Here is a 20,194-nt window from a genome sequence, read left to right as displayed (position 1 = left end):
TTGCCCTTCTCCTGCAGTCATTCATCTCCAACAGAAGGAAGAGAGAGCTCCTCTGCTGGGACACAGCACAGCTCCAAGAAAGCTCTCAAACAGCAACATTTTGAGCCAAATGAAGGGCCAACCTGCAATGTTAGACAAGCACTCTGAGGTGAATGACTTGGGCAGTGGGTGGCCAGGGCCCATCCTTTTTAAGACTTATTTGAAATATTTCCATTTAATCTTTTGAGTTTATCTCTCAGAGGAACCTTCAAGCCTCTTCCTCTCAGCCACACAGGCCTGTGAGGCAGGCAGAATAGGGAAGAAAAAGAACACAGAACTTCAAAAGAAAGAAAAATTAAATACAGCTGCTTGATCACAAAGTGGCCAAGACTCAAACTGCTGCTTCCTTAATTGGGCATTGACGAGGCTGAGGCTGTTGCAGTGCATTCCAGCATCACTCCCTGGTGCAGAGGAGCTCTGCAGCTCTCACCTGTTGTACTCAGAGACAGGCAGCCAGTCCTTGGCATCAGGGAAGCAGAACTGAGGGATGGCCTTGAGGCGCTCCTCCGCCTCCCGCATCTGCTTGGTGGGTCTCTCCAGCTGCGGGAAAAGCCAGGCTCAGTCAGACCCTGGAGTGTCCCTTCCCAGCTCTGCTCAGGGCCAGCCCATCAGACTGCCCTCTGTGCTTGGCAGAGGGAGCCATGACTCCAGCACAGGCTTTTAGGTGCTTGTACAAAAGAAATTATTACTGCTGGGGTTTTAAATTTTTTTAATTATCTGAAATTCCCTTGTTGTACGATGGCCACTTAAAACACAGCCCTAACTCTAATACCTTTCTGCTGCAAGAGCACAAGAGAAATGCCAGAGATCAGCAAAAGTCTTTCCATTGACTTCTGCAAGTTTTGGAACAAATCCTAATATAGCTAAAATGACTTAAAAGTGAAATATCTAGAAACTGAATTTAAACACAGTCTTTAAAGCATCTACCATCAAGCCAAATTCCCCAGCTCTGGAAAAGATAAATCTGAAGACATGGAAAGCTTTCAGTTACCTTCTCAATGCCCTTTGCTTTGTAACAGATTGCTTTGGAACAATTCTGAAAGCTCCACTGAAGAACTGGATTTCTATTCATTCACCTTACTGATCTTAGAATGAGCTGTACATAGGAATTTTTCTTTTACCTTGGGAAACTGGTATGTCACTTCTGGGAGGTAAGTGTTTTTAGAGGGCTTCTTTCTCAGGGACACTACCACAAAATACTCGAACAGCTCCCGCTCCTGCCACTCAATCAGCTCCAGTTCCAGGGTTCGATAGCTTGGAGCCCTCTTCAGCATTGACTGGATGTGTACAAGGCGCTGGGTATGAGCTGCCATTGAAAAAGAAAAGGGAATGAAAAAAGACAGATCATTACCTGACATTGTCATGTCAGCCATTCACAAAGGACTTTCAATTTGCCAGAGTATTATTCCAAGCATGTTCTCCTTCCAAAAGCAAACCTTCTAGTTAGCAAACCTTCTGTGGTCTCCCTCACTACACACCACGTAAGGCAAGCCATGGAATAATCTCCAGGGCAGTGGGATAGGGAGGAAAGGAAAGAAGTGCCAATTGCCTCCTGTGTGTTGCTTTGTTAGTGCTAATTCAGTTGGGAGATGATCTTAGATTCATGGTCACTCAGGAAGGCAAAGATGTTCCTTGATCCAGTGACTGTTGTTTGATATCTATGGAGGACTGGTCATTAACATCACCATCAGTTCTGGTACACCAAAAAAATCAAAATCAGTAAAAGCAGCTCCCTGCATGCCCTTCCCCAGCTGTTCACACAAGGATCTCTGGCAATGCCAAAGGAACTGCTAGTAGCACACCTCAAACCCTTCAGGCTCTACTCACTGCCACTGCCCACAGCTTCCAAAGGCTGACTGGCCCTTGTGACAGGAAAACAAGGCCCTAGGGGAAATAAGGGAAAGCCCTTGATGACCAGCCCTCATACATCTGGTTCAACAGAAAAATAAAAATTATTCTGATAAAGCCCTTGGGTCTCAATGTGACTGCACAGCTAAGGGAGCTAAATCCCCAGAAACACCCTGCCTGCTCCTGCCTTGAGGCAGCCCCACACTGCAGCCACTGCTTCACATTTGCCAGAGGTGAAACCAAAGAGCCCACCCCACCAGATGGGCACCCAGGGAGTCCTGTCATGGGGTCTTTAGCTCAGGATGCCCTGAGACCATCAATGTAAACACAAAGTCACTCAGGAGAAGCTTGTTAGAGAGACAATAGAATGAAGAACCTCTGTTCTTCAGCAAGGGAGGAAAAGCCTCCCATTTCCAGGGAGATCAGAATATCCTCCCAGTAACAAGAGAGGGTCTATCTTCTTTCATGACCTATGAGAACAAGCAACCCCTCTATTTTCTGACACAAAAAGAAACAGAACTGCAAGTGCTTTTGGGTTGGTACAGGTAGACAAAGGAGCAAGGAGTCATTTTCCACACATCACTGTACAACACTGCATACAGCCTGTTTTGGGTGGTCTTACCATCACCTATCTGACACAAATCTGCTTCCCTAAGACAATGTTTTCCAGAAAGTCTTGCTGCATGTACAGCAAGCAGTTGTCATCTGCACTAGACAGACATGGATGATTGCCCCATATCTTATAAGAGCTCCACATCCTTGTCCTTTTTACCCTTCACCTACTAACAACAGGATGGGTTTTTACTAATGAAATCTGTTGCTGCTGTCTTCAACTTTTTTAGGCTCTTATAGGCCTAAAATAGGCCTCTTTCTGTATCAAGACTTAGGAAAAGGAGAGATTAATTTACTGGCCTGGCTCAGGCAGAGTTTGTGCAGGTGCTGATAAAGGAATTTCTACAATTTGTAGACTGCAGACTTATAAGAGTCTAAGAACCACAGTGCTGGATCGGACCCAGATCCTTGTCTCCAACAGCAGCGAGCAGTAAACACTGAAAGCAGCATAAGAATAAGAAAGGAGCATCTTTATCCAATCTCATCCCTCTAAGCCTGCACCCAGTAGTCAGTCTGGAATAGATCAGCATCTCTGAAGTGGCTGACAAAGCCAATCTATCAAAGGTCCTGTTCTTCATTAAATGACACAGTTGCCAAATCCTTGTTAGACCTCCACAGCTCATTTTGTCCTTGCTTTCCACATTCATGCTCCTGTGTTGGAACTTTAGGAGCTCTGCAGCAATGGAGTTAGGAAACTACAGAGAATATAGGCCATGGACAGGAACAATGTGCAATTGATAAGGTCTATGACAGGGTTTAACTAGAAGTCACTGAAGGCTGATCCCTTACCTTTAAACCTGTCATCTGAGTCACTCTCACTCTCGCTGTTCTCATCTGCAGAGGACAGACAGGCATCAGTTAATGCAAAACCAGAGCAAACAAACTCAGTTCACTGTGCTGCAACTGGGAAAAATCCTGTCTCTGAGCCTTGTGATACACACATGCACTTCTCCTCAGTCTTAAAATATCTTGAAATAAACAGTTTGAATTACTCCTCAGATTGTGTTTTCCTTGGATTCAGTTTCAATATTGCTTGAGAGTAAGAATTTAATTTTGATGAAAGGGCAAAATTCATTCTCTATTACAGCAACTGCTTGCACTGAATCCCCATCTATGCTGACCTGCAAAAGTGTCATCTGGAAAATGGGTCTTAACCCTTTCACTTCTTGTTTTCAGCTTTTAATTTTTTTTTTTTTTTTCTAAAGCTATGCAGCACTTGAGAAGTCAAAATAAGCCTTATAAGCTTTGTCTGCCTGGACAACATTCCCAATCACCAGAACTCACCAAACTGAGTTAGAGTTAACAGGCAAAAGTAACCTTATGACAAGATGTGTAACTGAGGGGTTCTTGTATTAAAGTCCTATTCTTATACAAACAGGGCCTGAAATTTCCTTTTTGGCCCCTATTTTTCCAGAAGCAGTCTGAAGCACAGGGTGAGTTACACACTGTGAGTGCCAGGAAAAAGCATGCAAGAACTCCAGGGTCAAAACTGTGAATTTTGGACAAAACTTACAGCAAATGTGGACTGAAGAAGCAGCTGGGTGAGTCTAGCTGACCATGGGATTAACAGGATACACAATACTCATTTTTTTTTAGCTCATCCCCATTTTCTCCTCTTGCAGAGAAAATTATCATTGTTCACAGAAAAAAGTTCTAAACTAAGTGGAGTCCAGAGTAGATGTGGAGGAAAGAAGGAAATTGATTCATCCTGCAGCATCCAAATGGATTCACTGAACCATGACACTTGTGCCATACCTCGAAGGGACGCTGTCTCAATATTGGACATAGAAAGTTTCTTCAGTCGTTTTTTCCCTCTTTTTGCACTGTAGATGGAATTGATTCTTTGGACAAGCTGCAAAATAAGAAAATGAGGAGTCAGTGAGACTAAACATTTTTCTGCCAGGAGACTTCTAATTAATGTATTCAAACAAAATATGGATGATAGACCAGCTAATGCAGATAATAACTGACTGCCCCAAAAATATCTGAGATGATGGTAAATATTAATGATATGATTTGTGTTTATTGCCTTCAGCAAGAGGCTGGGATTACTAAGAATTCAACATTAAACAGAATATTATAGCTTTGGGAGAGTCACAAATACATAACAATTAATCTTCATGTTGTTTTATAAGTCAGGAACAGTATATTTCATTTCATAGCAGATTTCTTCATAGAACTATAATACAGTTTGCAAAAGCTGTTTCACCTCAGCTTCCAGAGAGAAACAAACTGAGTGAAAGGATACAATTTGCTATAGACATAGCAGAAAGGCAGTAACAGAGCATGGACTGAAACAAAACCTTTTTAGGTTTTCCCTCTAAAAACTAACACTATCTCAATTTAAAAAATTATATTCTCCAGAAATATGTGATCTCAAAAGGTAAAGTAGCAAGAAAACAGAAATTATACAAGATTTGCAATAAAATTGTGAACATTCATATGCTGAAATCACAATTTCACATAAGAAGAATACCTATCCCTTCAGGAAAAAAAAAAATTTACTACAAAACTAATGACCAAAGTTTTCAAGTTTTACTCAAAATCAGGAAGTAAGTTGCTCTATAAGTAACCCTATGATTTCCTCCAGAGGTGTGTACCCACTTGTGAAGTATAACAATATACTCTACAAAAGTAAAAATACAGTAAATATTAAGGATGTAGGATTAATTTCCTCTTTAAATAGAATTTCCAACAAATTCACAGAAACATAAAATTCTCCCTTTACTCCCAGTATTTCTATCACCATCTGTTGAAGCCGGGTGGGGCAATGATTTCCTTATCTCTGTGGCATATACTATCTGCTAATGGGCCATCTTTAAAACCAGCTGGGGCAATCATCTTTATCTTTTCCACAACCCATCCTCCCTCCAGGAAGATATCATCTGCTGCTGGCCCATTCAGTCCCACTGCATGACTGATAAAATTACATCATCCCACTGGGAGATGCTCCAGCCAGAGGGAGCAGCCAAGCCTTTCCTACCTAGATAAAAACTGAGATTTTGGACAGCAAGGTACCTTCTTTCCACTGGATTCCAGAGGGAAACTGGACCTTTCCACATCATCCCTGGACATTCAGAGGAAATCTGCACCTTCTACAGGAGCACTGCTTCAGCTGAACCACATCTGCCATTGCAGGAGGACTGCAGCCACCATTTAATGGGACTGCTACCAACACCCTGACAGACAGGGTGTCAGGTTGTATTCTGACTCTGTCAGGGTTGGGATTGTTCTTTGTAATACTGCATTTCTCTTTTAACTTTTCTAGTAAAGAACTGTTATTCCTAATTCCCATATCTTTGCCTGAGAGCCCCCTTAATTTCAAAATTATAATAATAATTTGGAAGAAAGGGGTTTACATTCTCCATTTCAAAGAGAAGCTTCTGCCTTTATTGGCAGACACCTGTCCTTCAAACCAAGACAGAAGGGAAACCTATTAGGCTAATTAGTTATTTTCCTGGAAACAAATGATAAGGAAATAAACCACTTCAGATGTTGCTGCATGTTATAAATAACAATTACAAATCTTACAGTTATATACACAGCAGTGCTCTGGTTCACAGAGCTTAAGGAAGAGTGTGGAAAACAGAACTGCCTTAAAATCAATCCTGTGTGAAGATGGCCATCAGATGTTTGCTCCTTCTGGAGAACTTGGAAGTTGTCACTTCTAAGGAAGGGATTCTGATCTAAACATTCCCTTAGGGTACAAAGAGAGCTTTCAGTGATGGCTAAAGCTGGCTAGAAACCCACAAGCTCTCCCAGACACACAGGTGAGCTCTCCCCAGCCCAAGGCTGATGCCCCCAGTACCTTTGGGATCCTCCTGGCGCGCCGTGTGGACAGCAGCTCGCTGGCAGTGCTCAGGCTGTCCTCGTTGAGGCTGGAGGGGGACGAGGGGATGCCCAGCTGGGCCAGCAGCAGCATGTCATCGTGGCTGTGCCGCTTGGGCAGCCGCGGCAGCCGCTGGCTCTTCCTCTCCGACCAGTTCCCGACGCGCATGGAGTGGCTGCCGGCCTTGGAGGGCAGCTGCAGGGACAAGAGCAGCCTGAGCGAGCTCTGCCCCTCTTGGCAGCACCTGGGGCAGGGGCAGCTCCTGTGACACAGTGCTGGCTGCACAGGGGTGCCACGCCAGGAGAGCCACCACTCTGCAGGATGTGTGCCAAGAGAGGGTCTCAGGTCACGGTAAAGGGACAGGAGTCAACCTCCAAGACTTTAAAGTTCAGAGACAACAACACAATTTCTGACCTGCTACATTTACAACACCATTTCTGCTGCTGCATCTGATGCACCCACATCCCATCAATTCTGTGAGCCCTGAAATCTAACTTGAACTCTTGGCTGACAGCAGAGCACTGACCCAACAGGCCTGGTCCATTCCTCTGACTGCAGGACTGAAAATACACAATTCAGTGTAATATTAATTCAGTGCAAAAGCAATAACTAAAATAGCAAATTCGTGCTATTTTATCCAAGAAAATATAAAGTAGAAAAATCAAGCTCGTTCTATTTTCATGGTGTTAAGAAGTGTTAAGACCTGACAATCAGCAGAGATGCAGTTAAAACTCTCCCTGCATTCCCAGAAAATTCCTTTTAAAACACAAAACTGTTATCACTACAGGGCAAAGGGAAAATCTCACTGAAGGATTAAGCACCAGGTAACATCTGTCTTTAAAAACTGGGGGTCTTTTGTCCTAGGAGCAGCTCTGCCCAGCTCCAGATCTCTGCATTCTCTTCCCAAACACAAATACAGTAAGGAAGCTTCACCAGCACATCCAGGAAAATGTAGTATTATGTCAAGCATGTGTCATTTGGGATTTACTAATATTCCATCAGCTCTGTTACAGGCTATAGACCTGCAGCAATAAATGTCCCATTTATTGTCTGACTGATAGCAGTACCATCCTACCTGGGATTAAACACAGGTGTTTCTCTTGAGAGGGACTGCATCACAAATACAATGTCATTATTAAACATTCCTTTCATACCTGATGACTTCAAAAACTGAAAATAATGGGAAAAGACACAGGGATTCAAAATTACCACACCACCAGTGTTTCTGAGGTCTCTGCATATCACAGGTTAGCATGCCAGGAAAGCTGGTGGCAGTTTATACTTTATTGAAAGGGATTCTTTTTGGGGATGATTGTTGGAAGCTTGCTGACCTTCTGATCTCTTCCATCTTGTTTATCATCATCCATGACTGAAAAGTCATGTTGCTAACCCAGCTGTGTTGCTATGATGGAAACACTGGCTGATAAATCATTGCCAAAGCCACCATTCTTCAGGAAATTGAGACTTTTCTATTTCTGGTCATTGGAGAATTACCCAGGCCCAAAGCTGACCTGCTCTTAGTGTCTCTTCATTTTAAATATCAGCACAATGACAGTGCAATTATAGTAGGACTAACTCTTGTCAGGGCACTCCCAGCAGCATTTCAAAAAGAAGCTACCAGAATAAAGACAGCCCTGATACCAGAGAGTTCTTATTTGCTGAACAATTTTACACCTGTTAAATGTAAATCTTAAATCTGTAAATTCTTTGGTCACCCTCTGTTAAACAGAGAGCACTGGTCAGTAACTTCCTATAGATCTGTGTGGCTCCCAGCCTAATGAAATACCCTCAGGGATCCTCTGGATGCTACACAACTCCTGTTAACACAAACACAGCCAGAAATAGTAGTTATGCACCCCATCCCACTGTGAGGGACATTTCCCTCATCCTCATGACTGCAGTGCCTGTTTCTCCTTACTCTGCCTGATTTCTACTTTCCAATTGTTCCTTTTCCAGCAGCTTTGCTGAAGTCACTCCTGGTTTACAAAGGATGTGCCAGGAGCACACTGAGAATCCTGGTGATGCTTTTTTTGTCTCTTGGATTGTGATATTTGCAGGCACACAAAGCAAGTGGAATAAAAAGCATTCTGTTTTCTTTCTCTTTACAAGACAAAAATGTAAATTGTTGTGACCTTTTGTTCAACTGCAAATTTTCTTTTAATTCAGCGTACAGTGAAGTCCCTTTAAAGAGTGCTTTGAATCTCAAAATTAGGTAAGTGATGAGATTTGTATTTTTCCTTATGAACATAGTGATCCTACAAACAACAAAGCAACCTGGCATTTCATGGTGTTTACAAAAAAACAGGGTTGCTTGGGAAAATTCACCATGAGAGGAATGACAGATTTGTCTTTACAAACAAGCTGTGGGTCTGCTGGTAGATAAAAATAGCACTGAGAGATAAAAGAACCAATGGGAAGGATTCCACTGATTGATGAATGGGGGAAAAAGATATTTGCCTTTATAAACAAACTGTAGGTTTGCTGGTAAATGAAATTAGATACTGAAAAATGAAAGAAACAATAGGGAAAAAACATTAATTCTATAAGAATTAAGAATTAAAAGGGAGGGTTATACATTAGAAGGGAATCTTAGGTATCAGGCATTCCAGGAAGTCTGTACCTCTCAAGGACCTCAGCCAATGGGGAAAGAGAGAGGGAAATGCAGCCGGGAAATTAGGATAAAGGGAGGCTGCATCCTCCAAAAACTCGAGAGATCCCAGGGGAATGCCCCATGGCCTCTACCTTTATTCGAATAAAGTAAAAGGACTCCTCTGTCTCCTTTTTGTTCATAAACCTCTGGTGCTTGTGGATTAATCTTCCTGACAACCACAAAAGGGAAAGTCTGCAGAGTTCCTCATCTTTCTTTTTATGCTATAAACGCAATTGTTAATTGCAGACAGTCAGGTTTTTCTGACTATTTCATTATTCGTGTATTTATTCAGGGCTTTTACCTGGAACTCTCTGTTTTACAATAAGCGTGCGGGGACACAAGCAGCAGGAAGAAGCAATTCCCTGAGAGGTGCAGGCAGGCCAAGAGGTGATTTCGGCGCAGATGCAACTGGAGACAAGCAGTGGGCGGATGCTGCCGGGGCAGCGCAGGAGCGGAGCCGGGGCTGAGCCGCTCGGTGCGCGGAGCGCTCCTGCCGCGGCAGCGCCCGCAGGGACCGGCTGCGCCCAGCGAGCTTCACCCTGCCCGGCTTCGCATCTCTCGGAGCCGCTGCTTTACCTGCGGAGCTGCGGTGTATTTCCTGCTCTGCGGCGTCCACATCCTGTGCAGCGAGTCCAGCGAGTTCTCGGACAGCCCGTGCGCTTTTCGCCCCCCGTGACGGCCCTTCAGCTCCACATCCTCGTACGGGTTTTCCTTGGGTGACTCGCCTGCACGTTTGGGTTTTTTTTGGTTTTGGTTTTGTGGTTTTTTTTTTTTTTTTAGGAAAGAAAAACAGACAGGAATGTAAAATTAGAAAAAAAAAAAAAAAATCATGTGAACCAAGTGAAAGGCTTTTAGAAAAGCTCCTCGGCTTTCAGCATGACTCATCTAGCTGCAGCTGGAAGTATTTGGAGGAAAACTTGGCTATGAGGTCGACAAGTTTCTTTGGGTTTTTTTACTGTCCCCTTGTTTTTTCTTTTTTTAACTAAAATGTGAAGATTTCACAAGACGTGCTTCTGAGCATCCGCAGCTGTGGAAAATTTATTGATATATAAAAGCTAAGGCACTTAACTTCTTGAAAGTGTATCAGTAGATTTTATAAATCTGTAACAGCCACTCAAGGGGTGAAATGAAGACCAATAAATAACTGTGCTCAACACGCCACCCTTACACACAATAAGACAACTCTTATTTGATGCAACCTTCATTTTTCTCTTCTGAGAGATGGCAAAGAGAGAATAAACACTCCAGCTCAGCAGTGCCAAGAGACAAGACTGAAAATGCAAAAGGAGAAGAATTTCTGTTCCAACCCTACTGCATCCTCAAAGTGTTCTTTAACAAATATCCTGTCTTCCAATTAGGCAGCTATTCATTTCAAGTTATGTGAAATTCCTGTCTCCCAGAAGGAAACTCATCCTGCTAGTAATATATAGAGGTGTAACCAATTAATCATTAAATATTACTTAAATGAAAAATACATGTAAAAACAGACCCCAGTCTTTGAATTTTTACCATTTGAAAACCAGAACTAAGATTTATAGTCCATACTTAACTGAGATCCAATACACACCATCTTCTCAAAACTCCTCAATTTAGCAGACCTCTCACTAAACAAAGCATGAAGATGAGTGCCATCAATAAAATTAACATTTTGTATGCATTTTTTCAAGCAGTTGATAATCAGCAACAGATTTAGAACCTGAAGTTTTTCAAACACAGTCATTCCAGTTTTCCAACCATCTTGAACAGAAAATCATCTCAAAAAAAAAAAAAAAAAAAAAAAAAAAAAAAAAGTGGTCTTCTCAAATTAAAGACTTGGATGTACAGAAACATGCAGGAAGTTAAAAGCTTTTAAACCAACTTGATTTTGGTTTTATACCTAAAGGTGACTTTAAAACCCATGGGTTTAGCACAATATATATATTGCAATACAAGCAATTTCATATAAGAAATTCAGTTGAGAACTGAGGATAGAAAGCTATACCATGGTTCATTATTCCCACTGTTACAGAAAACATTCCCAGTGTTTAAGGAGATGACAGCTGGGGCATGAGTGTTTTCAGTGAGAGCATGGCCTGGGTTAACACAGTCGGTGTGACTACCAGCTATGTTGTTCTAGGCAGACTAAATTTCCTTACAGCACAAAAGAAAACAAAAGCAGTTTGTGCTTTCTACTTTATTGTTGAGCCTGGAAGCCTGAGACTGCTCAATTCATCAATTATAGCCACAAGAACTTTTGCTGAGCAAGTCCACGTATAAAAATACATTTTTGTTTCGGTAGTGCATCATAGTAAGATTTCTAGTCAAACATAAGCACAAGAGTGAATGTTTTAGCTTTGTTCTAATTAGAAGCCTGAATCACTGCTGCTCTTGAAGAATGTTTGGCTTGGCAATCACAGCTTATTATTTCATCCAGAGGGAATCTGATTCTGGAGGCTGCACTATTGTTGTGGCCAATCCTCATGCCTCATGGAAAGAACACCTTCAGGTGCATGAGGTACATGGAAAAGCCCCTTTGATTCATGCAATGAACAGGATAAATCTTAAGCAACATATATTCCTTAAAAATACTGAATGCTGTGCAGGACTATAGAAGTGGTTGATTCTTCCTGTGGGAAGAAAAAGTAGGTATTGCACCTTGATTCTCTTACTTGTAATCTCTACAGCTCTAGAAATGATAATCATAGCAATGATAAGGAGTAAAATTTGCAAAATGCTGTTACTTACAGCTGATTGGGCTCTAGTAGCATAATAAAATTTCTTGTAAGCCCAAGTCAAGTATAGGTCAAGCAAGCATTTTGGAATGGATTAATAGATTTCAAAATACCTCACTACATGAGACACCGCTCAAACATGCGCTTCCCTGTGAAAACAAATCTACAAATCTTGGGAAAAAAAGTCCACACAGTATCCAAACTCCCCAGAAGAAACAACCCCATCAGTGGAAAAACCCCTTTTTACAATGTAAAGCATTTATAAATGTTAGGGGGATTCTTTCCAAAACACAATGTAAAACAGAATTGCTTGAACCCTGTTAAATTCAACATAAATAATGTTGACCTGACATATTAAGTATAGAAATGGGCCCAGAGAAGTCTTGGATGAGAGAAGAGGGAGGAGCAGAGAACCATGAGCAGAGGCTGCTTTTCTGAGTCAGAGTCTCTACCAAAAGAGAGCTTGGGCCAAATTCCTCTTCAGTGTAATGTGAAGGTCAGAGGAGACACCACAGGGATTTTAACCCTTTCCCCTAGAGCTGTGAGAGCTTCTGCAGATGACTGGTTTGCTGTTCAAAAACTCCTGTGTCTATTCTTTCTCTAATTTGCTTTAAAAAATTTTATTTCAAGGCTGGGGTTTTTCTTTGAAATAATGCCTTGAGATCAAATACACCTCTATACTTTTTTTTTTTTTTAAAAGAAGCTCCTTTACACCAAATCTCTGATAATGAAATAGTCTGATCCATCAGAAACCACCTGGTTTCCTGACATGAGTTTTGAATGAAGTATTTGGTTCAAGCTGTGAACTAGAAGAGACAGATGAATAAACTAGCTCCTCGGGAATTTTCAACCACCATTTCTTAGTATCTGCTGCCCCTGGAAGACACACAAAAGACCAGATATGCAAAAAGAGGCAAGCCAGACTGGTTTCTGTACAAGTGACAAGGAATCAAAGGTGTCAAGTAAACTTAAAATGCTGGAAATATCCTGAATTGGCTTAAAGCAGCATTTAGCTACATCTGACTGCACAGTGACTCCCTTCCATGGGAAGAATATCTGGGATGTGCTGGTCACCAGCAGGTGCACATCCCACCTGGGAGTGAGATCTTGGGGGACACCTGTGGTGGTGGCTGCTACTGCTGTGCTGCAGCACAAAAGGGAGAAAAGTTTCCATATCACTGGCTGGCTCAGAGGTTTATAGCTTTCTCCTCAGCAGCACCCCTTCTCCAGTCCCAAGTCTCAGGCAAGGAATGTTTGCAAGCTGCAGAGCTTGGATTTGCTGCAAAAGGAAAACATATTTACAATGAAAGAGCAAGGAAAAGTCCTTGTTCCTGCCATATGGATGTCTCTATTGGAAGCCAAAAGGAGAAACATTATGCAGTTATTATAGAGGCCAGGCTTGTCTTAATGAGGCTGATCCAACAGCCACACAAGACAACAGCAGATTATCACTGACTTCAAAGGAAGCTGAATCATACCCCCAGAATGCATATGGTCACAAACAGTAAGTCTTTGGCAAATACTGTCTCTAATCCCCATCTCTACTCCCAGATCAGTTCCCTCTATAAGTATTTTTTCCAAGTTTCCCATTTTCTCAAATTCTACGTACCAAAGTGCTGAGTTAACACAGGGCATTTATCTACACGACATTTCTCTTCAGAAGATCTCACAGACAACTTAATGAATGGTCCATCAGGGAAAGAAAAGAAAGACAAGCAAAAAAACCCAAAAAAAAAAAACCAAAAAAAAAAAAAAAAAAAAAAAAAAAAAAAAAAAAAAAAAAACACGTATATTTAGAAAAGTCCTGAGGAATGCAGTGCCTTGAGCTTAAGCATGGGTGAGTTTCCTCCAGGGGCTGCAGTTCCTCCCTCTGTGATGCAGTAAGAGTCAGCCCCACCAAGTCCTGAGGCAGCACACAGTGTTCCTCTGCTCAGCCTCTCACACGTGGCAAGTGGGAAGCAGAGGCAGACTCACAAGCCTGTCCCATGCTGAGAAAGGAGTGAAAAATAAGGCTGAGAGGGGAAAAAAAAAATGAAGCAGGCAGACACTTCTCTATAAATGGCAGAAAGCAGAGAAAGGCATCGTTTCTTTCTAGATGGGAGAAGCAATTATCAGAGGAATTAAATGATTCACAGAGTGCTGATTATAACTCCAGCCTTTTGCACTGCCAGGAAGAGAGAAGAATGAAACAGCAGGTATAGAGTAAAGGAAAGGGCTCCTAAACTTGTGTTAAGTTGGGTGCCTAAATTGGGAACCAACACTCACAGAGATACTGAATCCACAGGGTGATGCCCAAGGTAGAAGCTGCCTTTCCCCTGGCTGCTTAGAAAGCCCAGACTTGCATGGCCAGAACAGTTATCACCTCACAAATGAGGTGCATGTGCACTGCTCATTCATTTCAGTCATAAAATTACACCAATGCAGATCCACACCACCAGTGCTGGAGGAAAACTGGGCCACTGGGATGTTTATGAGCATGTTCAGATCAGATGGATGAAAACCAGTAAATCTCTACACTCCCATAAAATATCCAAGCCTAGATCTTTGGTACATAGATGAGGTTTTTCAATGTCAGAGATGCTGCAACTGTGCATCTCAGCTGGGGAATTTACCTCAGGAATCTGCAGAAAGAGGAACTATTTCAATCTCAAATTACAGCTAACACACACTTACAGCTGCATTGAAAAGCTGTTGCTGAACAGCACTAAGTTACAGGCCATTACTTGCTTATAGTCCCATCACCCAGTGTATCCACTCAGTACCATGAGCTCAGAAAAGCAGTAAGATGGAGATAAAAGCAGTAGATGTTGTAGAGCTTCTACAACAAGCAGAGTGGCAAGTCTAAAATGCAATCAGCATTTTGGGCTCTGGTCCATGGAGTTTGTAGGCAACAGCCTGTGCTTTCTGAACTTCTCCAACCCTTACAATAAGCAGAAGAAACACTGCAGATACTCCCACCTTCCTATCTCAGCAGGCACTGGTGAATGTGCAATCATAATGAAACATAAGAGAAAAGAATTAGCATGGCTGATTAGTGAACAAGAAATTTCACCCCCAAAAATCACCTATTTACTGCTCAGTCCAAAATCATGTGCATGAAAATGTCTGATGAGCAACTGTTAGCACAGTACAGCAGCAGCTTTCCTAAACTGCCAGCACTTCAGGGGTGTCACCCTGCTGACTTCAACAGTCTCTGAATTTAAGGGAGGATTTGGGAGAGCAGTCTCATGGTCTTTTTTTTCTGTTTTACTAACCTGCAGCATTGACTAAAAAGCCAGGCAGTAAAGCTGACAGAGACTGTCACAAGAAGCTGTAGTGGATGGTATAGTGATGAGACAAACTCCACAGAGAAAAACTGAGATATAAATAGGGCACAAGATAATTATTAAAAATAACTGGGATCCATGCATCCAAATGTAACAACAAAGCAGCAGGCTGATTGTCAATAGGATCAGCTGAAGTATTTGGCCTTTCTTTGACAGGCCCATATGAACACTGTTTGATTTAATGTGCTCTGGCTGCCATTACCCTACAGTGTCTATTATTAAATTTGCCACTATTACACTTTCCAAAAATCTCACATTCTTTTTAGGCCATCACAGGCAGACTGTGGGTGCAGAATAAGGAATATATTATTCTGTGATCACTGCCTGTACCATCATATTGCATGAATTCTAGCTCCAGAGACCTGCTGGTGTCTGACTGAAAACCCAGAATGTCTTCAGAGGAGAAGGGCAGAGTTGCAATCTCTCCAAGTTTGCTTCAGTTTCACAGTAGCCCAGCAGTTCCAGTTTCTCCCTGGTTTGTCATGGGATGATAATATGACAGACTAAAATGTGCTACAAAGGCCTGGCAGGTGATGATGTGGCGTGTGAGGATGGGATTTTACTCGAAAGATTGGCTTGCTCTCTTTCTAACCTTTTCCCACATTTACTGGAAGAACTTTGCAAATGTTCTAATCTGAAAGCAATGTCAAGCTGGAACATTTTCCAGCTTGACCTCAGTCATCATTGCTGCAGCTCTGATCACATGCAGCAAAGGGCTCAGTAGAGCAGCTAAATCATCCCATTTTGTTCCATGACATGCACCAGGTCAAATTTACACAAGAAATGAAACCAATTGGATTAGGAGAGTTGCTTTACCAGCAGGGGTAAAGGGAGTGACTTGTCCTGTTTTAATGCAGAGGTAGACAAGAAGCTGATTATCCCAAATTGAAGCAATACTCAAACTGAGAGAGAAAAACAGCCAAGCAGTGTATGAATCCACTGTTCCACTTATCAGTCACCTTTGGTGGCAGCTGTAACAAGATTCAATTATATTATATGTCCCTACAAGAAACAGGGACTATGTTGTCCTCTTAAGGTGCAAAAGTATATCAGTAATTACAAGTGTCCAGCTACTGAAAGAGCTCAAAATCTTCTAAGCATGACACTCAACAGGCCCAGAGAGCAGAAGGATGCATAAGACACCCTCCCCAAGAGGGCCAGCTGCCCCTGTGCAGTGAATTGCAGGACACTCCCAATGGGAATCCACCAGCAAGATCCCATTTAGAAATTTAACCTGGTTTTAGAGATTCCACTGTAGTGTTTTTGAGGCATTGCCTTACTGTCTAGACTGCTTCAGCTCCAGCTGCCAAAGCAGACATGGAACTGTGCAACATTCAATTAAACATTCTCAGTCTAGGACATAACACACAGAGCCCAGTTGGGCAATGGGTTTCCTGCACATCTGTTGTGTCCTCTGGGAGGAAATCTCCACCTGTTCTGCTGTGTACAGCCCTCTTGGGAGTTACAGAGCAAGGCTTCTCTTGTCAGAGGTTTCCTCCACTACATTTAATTTCTAAATGCTGTGCTATTTCTTTCACCTAGTTTTACTAGATTTTCTCTATTCAAATTTAATGCTGTGCCCTTGACCTTCCCTTCACTCTATTTATTCAACTTTTTTTGGTAATGATAACAAGTGCTTTGTGCTAGATGCCAGGTCAGCAATGCTTCAGAGATACAAGACCTTAAATAACAATATTGCAACATCTCAGCTGCATTTGGGGGAGCAGACTGGAAAAGTGGAACCGTATGGTCCATATGACAGGAAATACTGTTGTGCACAAACACAGCAGAAGCAACAATCTCAGCCATCTCTTAATACTTGATAGTTTCTTGAATTCACACAAAGCCAAGCGTGGTTTCCCCAACCGGATTCAGAAAGCCACATCAATTTTGGTCTGATTAAAGGCTCATTCAAAACCACAAGAAGCAAAACAATGTTAAGTTTACTATGACTGCCACATTTCTGTGAGTGCTAGTACAGAAGATGAATGAGGTCCACATGGTTCCTTGCACATGGAATACAGCTCTGATTTATATTAGGAATGTGCACTCCTTTATACAACAGATGCTTGATTAATGCAGAATGGATCATTATGTTCAAATCCAATACCTGTCCTGAACTTACCATTCAAGTATTTCATCTATTAAAGTCTACAGATATATTACAAAATTGAACAAAATGTCTGGTTCATGATGTCACTGGATTTCAAAGCACAATCCTTTTTGATTTCAATATACCTTAAAACTTACTTTTTTTTTTTTTTTTTTTTTAAGTCAGCTCTCAAAATAAGAAAAACTACACAGAGCAGTTCATTGCTGCCCTGGTCATTAAAGAAAAAGCAGTGCAAGGACACCAGGAGGAAGACAAAGCTTTAGTGTACATGAAGAGGCCATGTGGTAACCAAAAGCCAGTGACTCCAGGCCTAGCACTTACATGCTTAGAAGCTGTTTAGCCTGGGAAAGGCTGGGGGATAACCCAGCTGCTGCCTGCCACTGCCCAGAAAGGTGAATGGACAAGGCAGCACCAGGCACTTCCTGGAGGTGAAAGGATGAAGGACAACAGTCACAAATGGCAACAAGGATAATTCAGACTGGATGGAAAGGAAAATTTGTTCACAGTGACCTCCAGAAAACATTCTTCTCAAAGGAGGCTAAGCAGTGGAGAAGCCATCCTCCCATGGGCTTTTGGACACTCAACCAGATGGAGCCCTAAGCAACCTCATCTAAAGTTGAAATTAGCCCTGCTTTGAGCAGAGGCAGGACCAGGTGACTCCACAGCTCCTTCCAACCTGAATTTTTTATGTTTCTGTCTCACACTACGCTGCTTAGAGCATTACTCAAGATTCACATCTTTCTTCTCTTGTATTTTAACACTTCATTGCATTACAAATATCAGTCTAAGGGATGGGGGGACATGACACACTTAATTAAGTTTATTACTACAGCAACAATGTTTTAACTGCCTACAAGTTTTAGGGAGGCAAGGAGATTCGACAAGGTACAGGAAAAAAGACCCACCAGCACCTCTGGGGGAACTGTTTGCAAAGAAAACTCAAAGCACAGTGACAGAGCCCTTTATAGCTTTGAAGCAGATGTAGATCTATAAAATAAACTCACTCTTGCAGACACCTGGTTTGCATGAGCACAAAAGTGCTACTTGGAGACTGGGGTCTAGCACCACTGGGATAAATTATGCAGATGTGATACACAAAACTACGATCGTTTCTTTAAAGCTGGAGATCAAACCACTTTGGCTTGTCTTTAATCATGCCTGACAGTTTATAAGAATTATACTCATTTGGTATTCCCCCTGCACTGCTGTATTGAATGAAGTGCTTGGAAAGAGGTTGTTAAAAAGCAGCACAAAACAATGAACTTCAGTGTTTGTCCACAGATCTGAAATTTTGCATTCTCTTCCCACTGCCCCACCAAAATGCCCAAATTATAGTCTTGCAGGAGCTGGTTTATAGTACCCATGAGTTGGAGGAGCCCAATTTGATTTTGTTTTGCTGAACCCAAGACTTCTTACCAATCCTGCATATTTTATTTTGGTACTTAACAAACCAGATGAGGAAAATAATCATTACCACCTAAAATCTGGTGCCACATTGATAAGTCCTGAGCAAAGATGAGCACTGTAACTAATACACAATGCATTTTCAAGTGTGAATAGCACAGTAGTCTGTCATAGAAGGGGCTGATCATCATATAAGGATGCTCTACACAGAAAAAGACTTTTCAGTATTTACAAAAGCTTTAATTTTAACTAACAGACACTGAGCAGGAGCTGAAAGCTTCTGTTCTGAAAGCATTTTTTTAAATGGCATAGAGGAAGTAAGTGGAAAGAGCAAATTCCTGTTTTCACTGAGGCTGACAAGCCAGAGACAGAATTTGGTCTGACAAAGACCCCCAGGCTCCAATTTGTGGCCACTGTTCTTTGCTACATCGACTGATATGACCAAGAATAGTTCTGTTCTATTGTCTTTGTTTGCCTCTCAAACATTTGTAAGCACTGTTAGAGTGCCTTTTTACAGACTAAACAGGCCCAGCTTGTCAGTGTCTCTTCAGAGGATGTGTGCTCTAGGGTCCCAGACTGTCTTGGTAGCCCTCCAGCTTTCAGTATACAAAGATTCATTGTCCAAAGTAAAACGAAGTCCCCTTTGTATCTGTTGTGATAATATAACACTGAAAGAGTTAAAAACAATGCAGATATTCATCACTTGTGTGGAAAATGTGTGCTCTGAAGGGCTGCCCAATTTTCGGTAATTATAACAACATTTTTTTGATGTTAAAAGAATGTATGCATAGGCCATACATTCCCTTCTAAGACCAAAAGAAACATGTTTTTCTTATGAAGCTTAATGAAAACAGTATTTTTTTCTTGTGCATTCCCAATGGTGTGTAGCTAAAGGAAATTGGTTCCTCTTTAACGAGGAACTGGGACTTGGAGGAGACCAGGAACAGTGCTACAAACAACTGCTTTGGGCAGTCCTCACTGGAGTCCTGAAAAGCTCAGGCTTACCACTCAAGGCCTCTGAGGTTAATCTGCTGTTGGATAGTTCTGTAAACACTGTCTCAAGTCCTGTTCTTTACATTTTTACACCATTCAAGGCTTCAAGCCAAGGCCTCGATAAAAAGAATGATTTGGTTCTTGAAAAGCATTGGCAAAAAGCTGACCAAACAGTCTGTTTCCAATACTACCCAGTGAAGTCTGAAAGAATCAAGACTTCCTGCATGCAGCCTGAGAGCTACATTTGCACTGAAGGATCAAACCCATTTAGCCTCCATTTAATCTCTCTTTACTGACAGCACTGAAGGTTCCTACACAGGGCATGTGCTCAGCCTGCCCACAGCCACTCATCCTGCTGTGAGCCCATGTTCTGCAGCAGCTTCTTACCTACAATGTCTTCATAGGCATTTTCTTCTAAAGTGCTCTTGGATCCAAATTTATGCTGGCTCTCTGTCCCATTTTCAGTCGGGGAGGGAGGGTACAGGGATTGCAGGCTTGAGGCATCCTCAAACTCAAAGGATTTTCTAAAGTTTAAAACAATATTAAATTAATAACAAGAATGGAAAATAATTCAGACATTTAGATGAGCATTTGCATATTTAAAAAATATATTAAATGAACCACAATTTAAAAAAGAAATCTCACATCATGCTTTAAGGACTAGCTTTT

General features: G+C 41.9%; 1 protein-coding gene across 5 annotated transcripts in view; it reads right to left on the bottom strand.

Annotated features, from left to right (window-relative positions):
- The window catches only part of DENND2B (DENN domain containing 2B), a 149,767-nt gene that overhangs the window by 34,412 nt on the left and 95,161 nt on the right, over positions 1–20,194 (bottom strand). For all 5 annotated transcript variants that reach the window (XM_056492270.1, XM_056492268.1, XM_056492271.1 and 2 more), the window contains 7 exons: positions 19,913–20,049; positions 9,555–9,703; positions 6,308–6,523; positions 4,255–4,351; positions 3,289–3,333; positions 1,161–1,345; positions 470–579 (listed from right to left, as the gene is read on the bottom strand). In XM_056492270.1, the coding sequence (XP_056348245.1) occupies positions 470–579; positions 1,161–1,345; positions 3,289–3,333; positions 4,255–4,351; positions 6,308–6,523; positions 9,555–9,703; positions 19,913–20,049 (939 nt within the window). The remainder of the gene's footprint in view (positions 1–469; positions 580–1,160; positions 1,346–3,288; positions 3,334–4,254; positions 4,352–6,307; positions 6,524–9,554; positions 9,704–19,912; positions 20,050–20,194) is intronic.

Source organism: Oenanthe melanoleuca, chromosome 5 (genome assembly GCF_029582105.1).
Source record: "Oenanthe melanoleuca isolate GR-GAL-2019-014 chromosome 5, OMel1.0, whole genome shotgun sequence".
Classification (NCBI taxonomy): domain Eukaryota; kingdom Metazoa; phylum Chordata; class Aves; order Passeriformes; family Muscicapidae; genus Oenanthe; species Oenanthe melanoleuca.
Note: the sequence above shows the minus strand (reverse complement) of the source record. Positions and strands in the feature narration are given on the sequence as shown.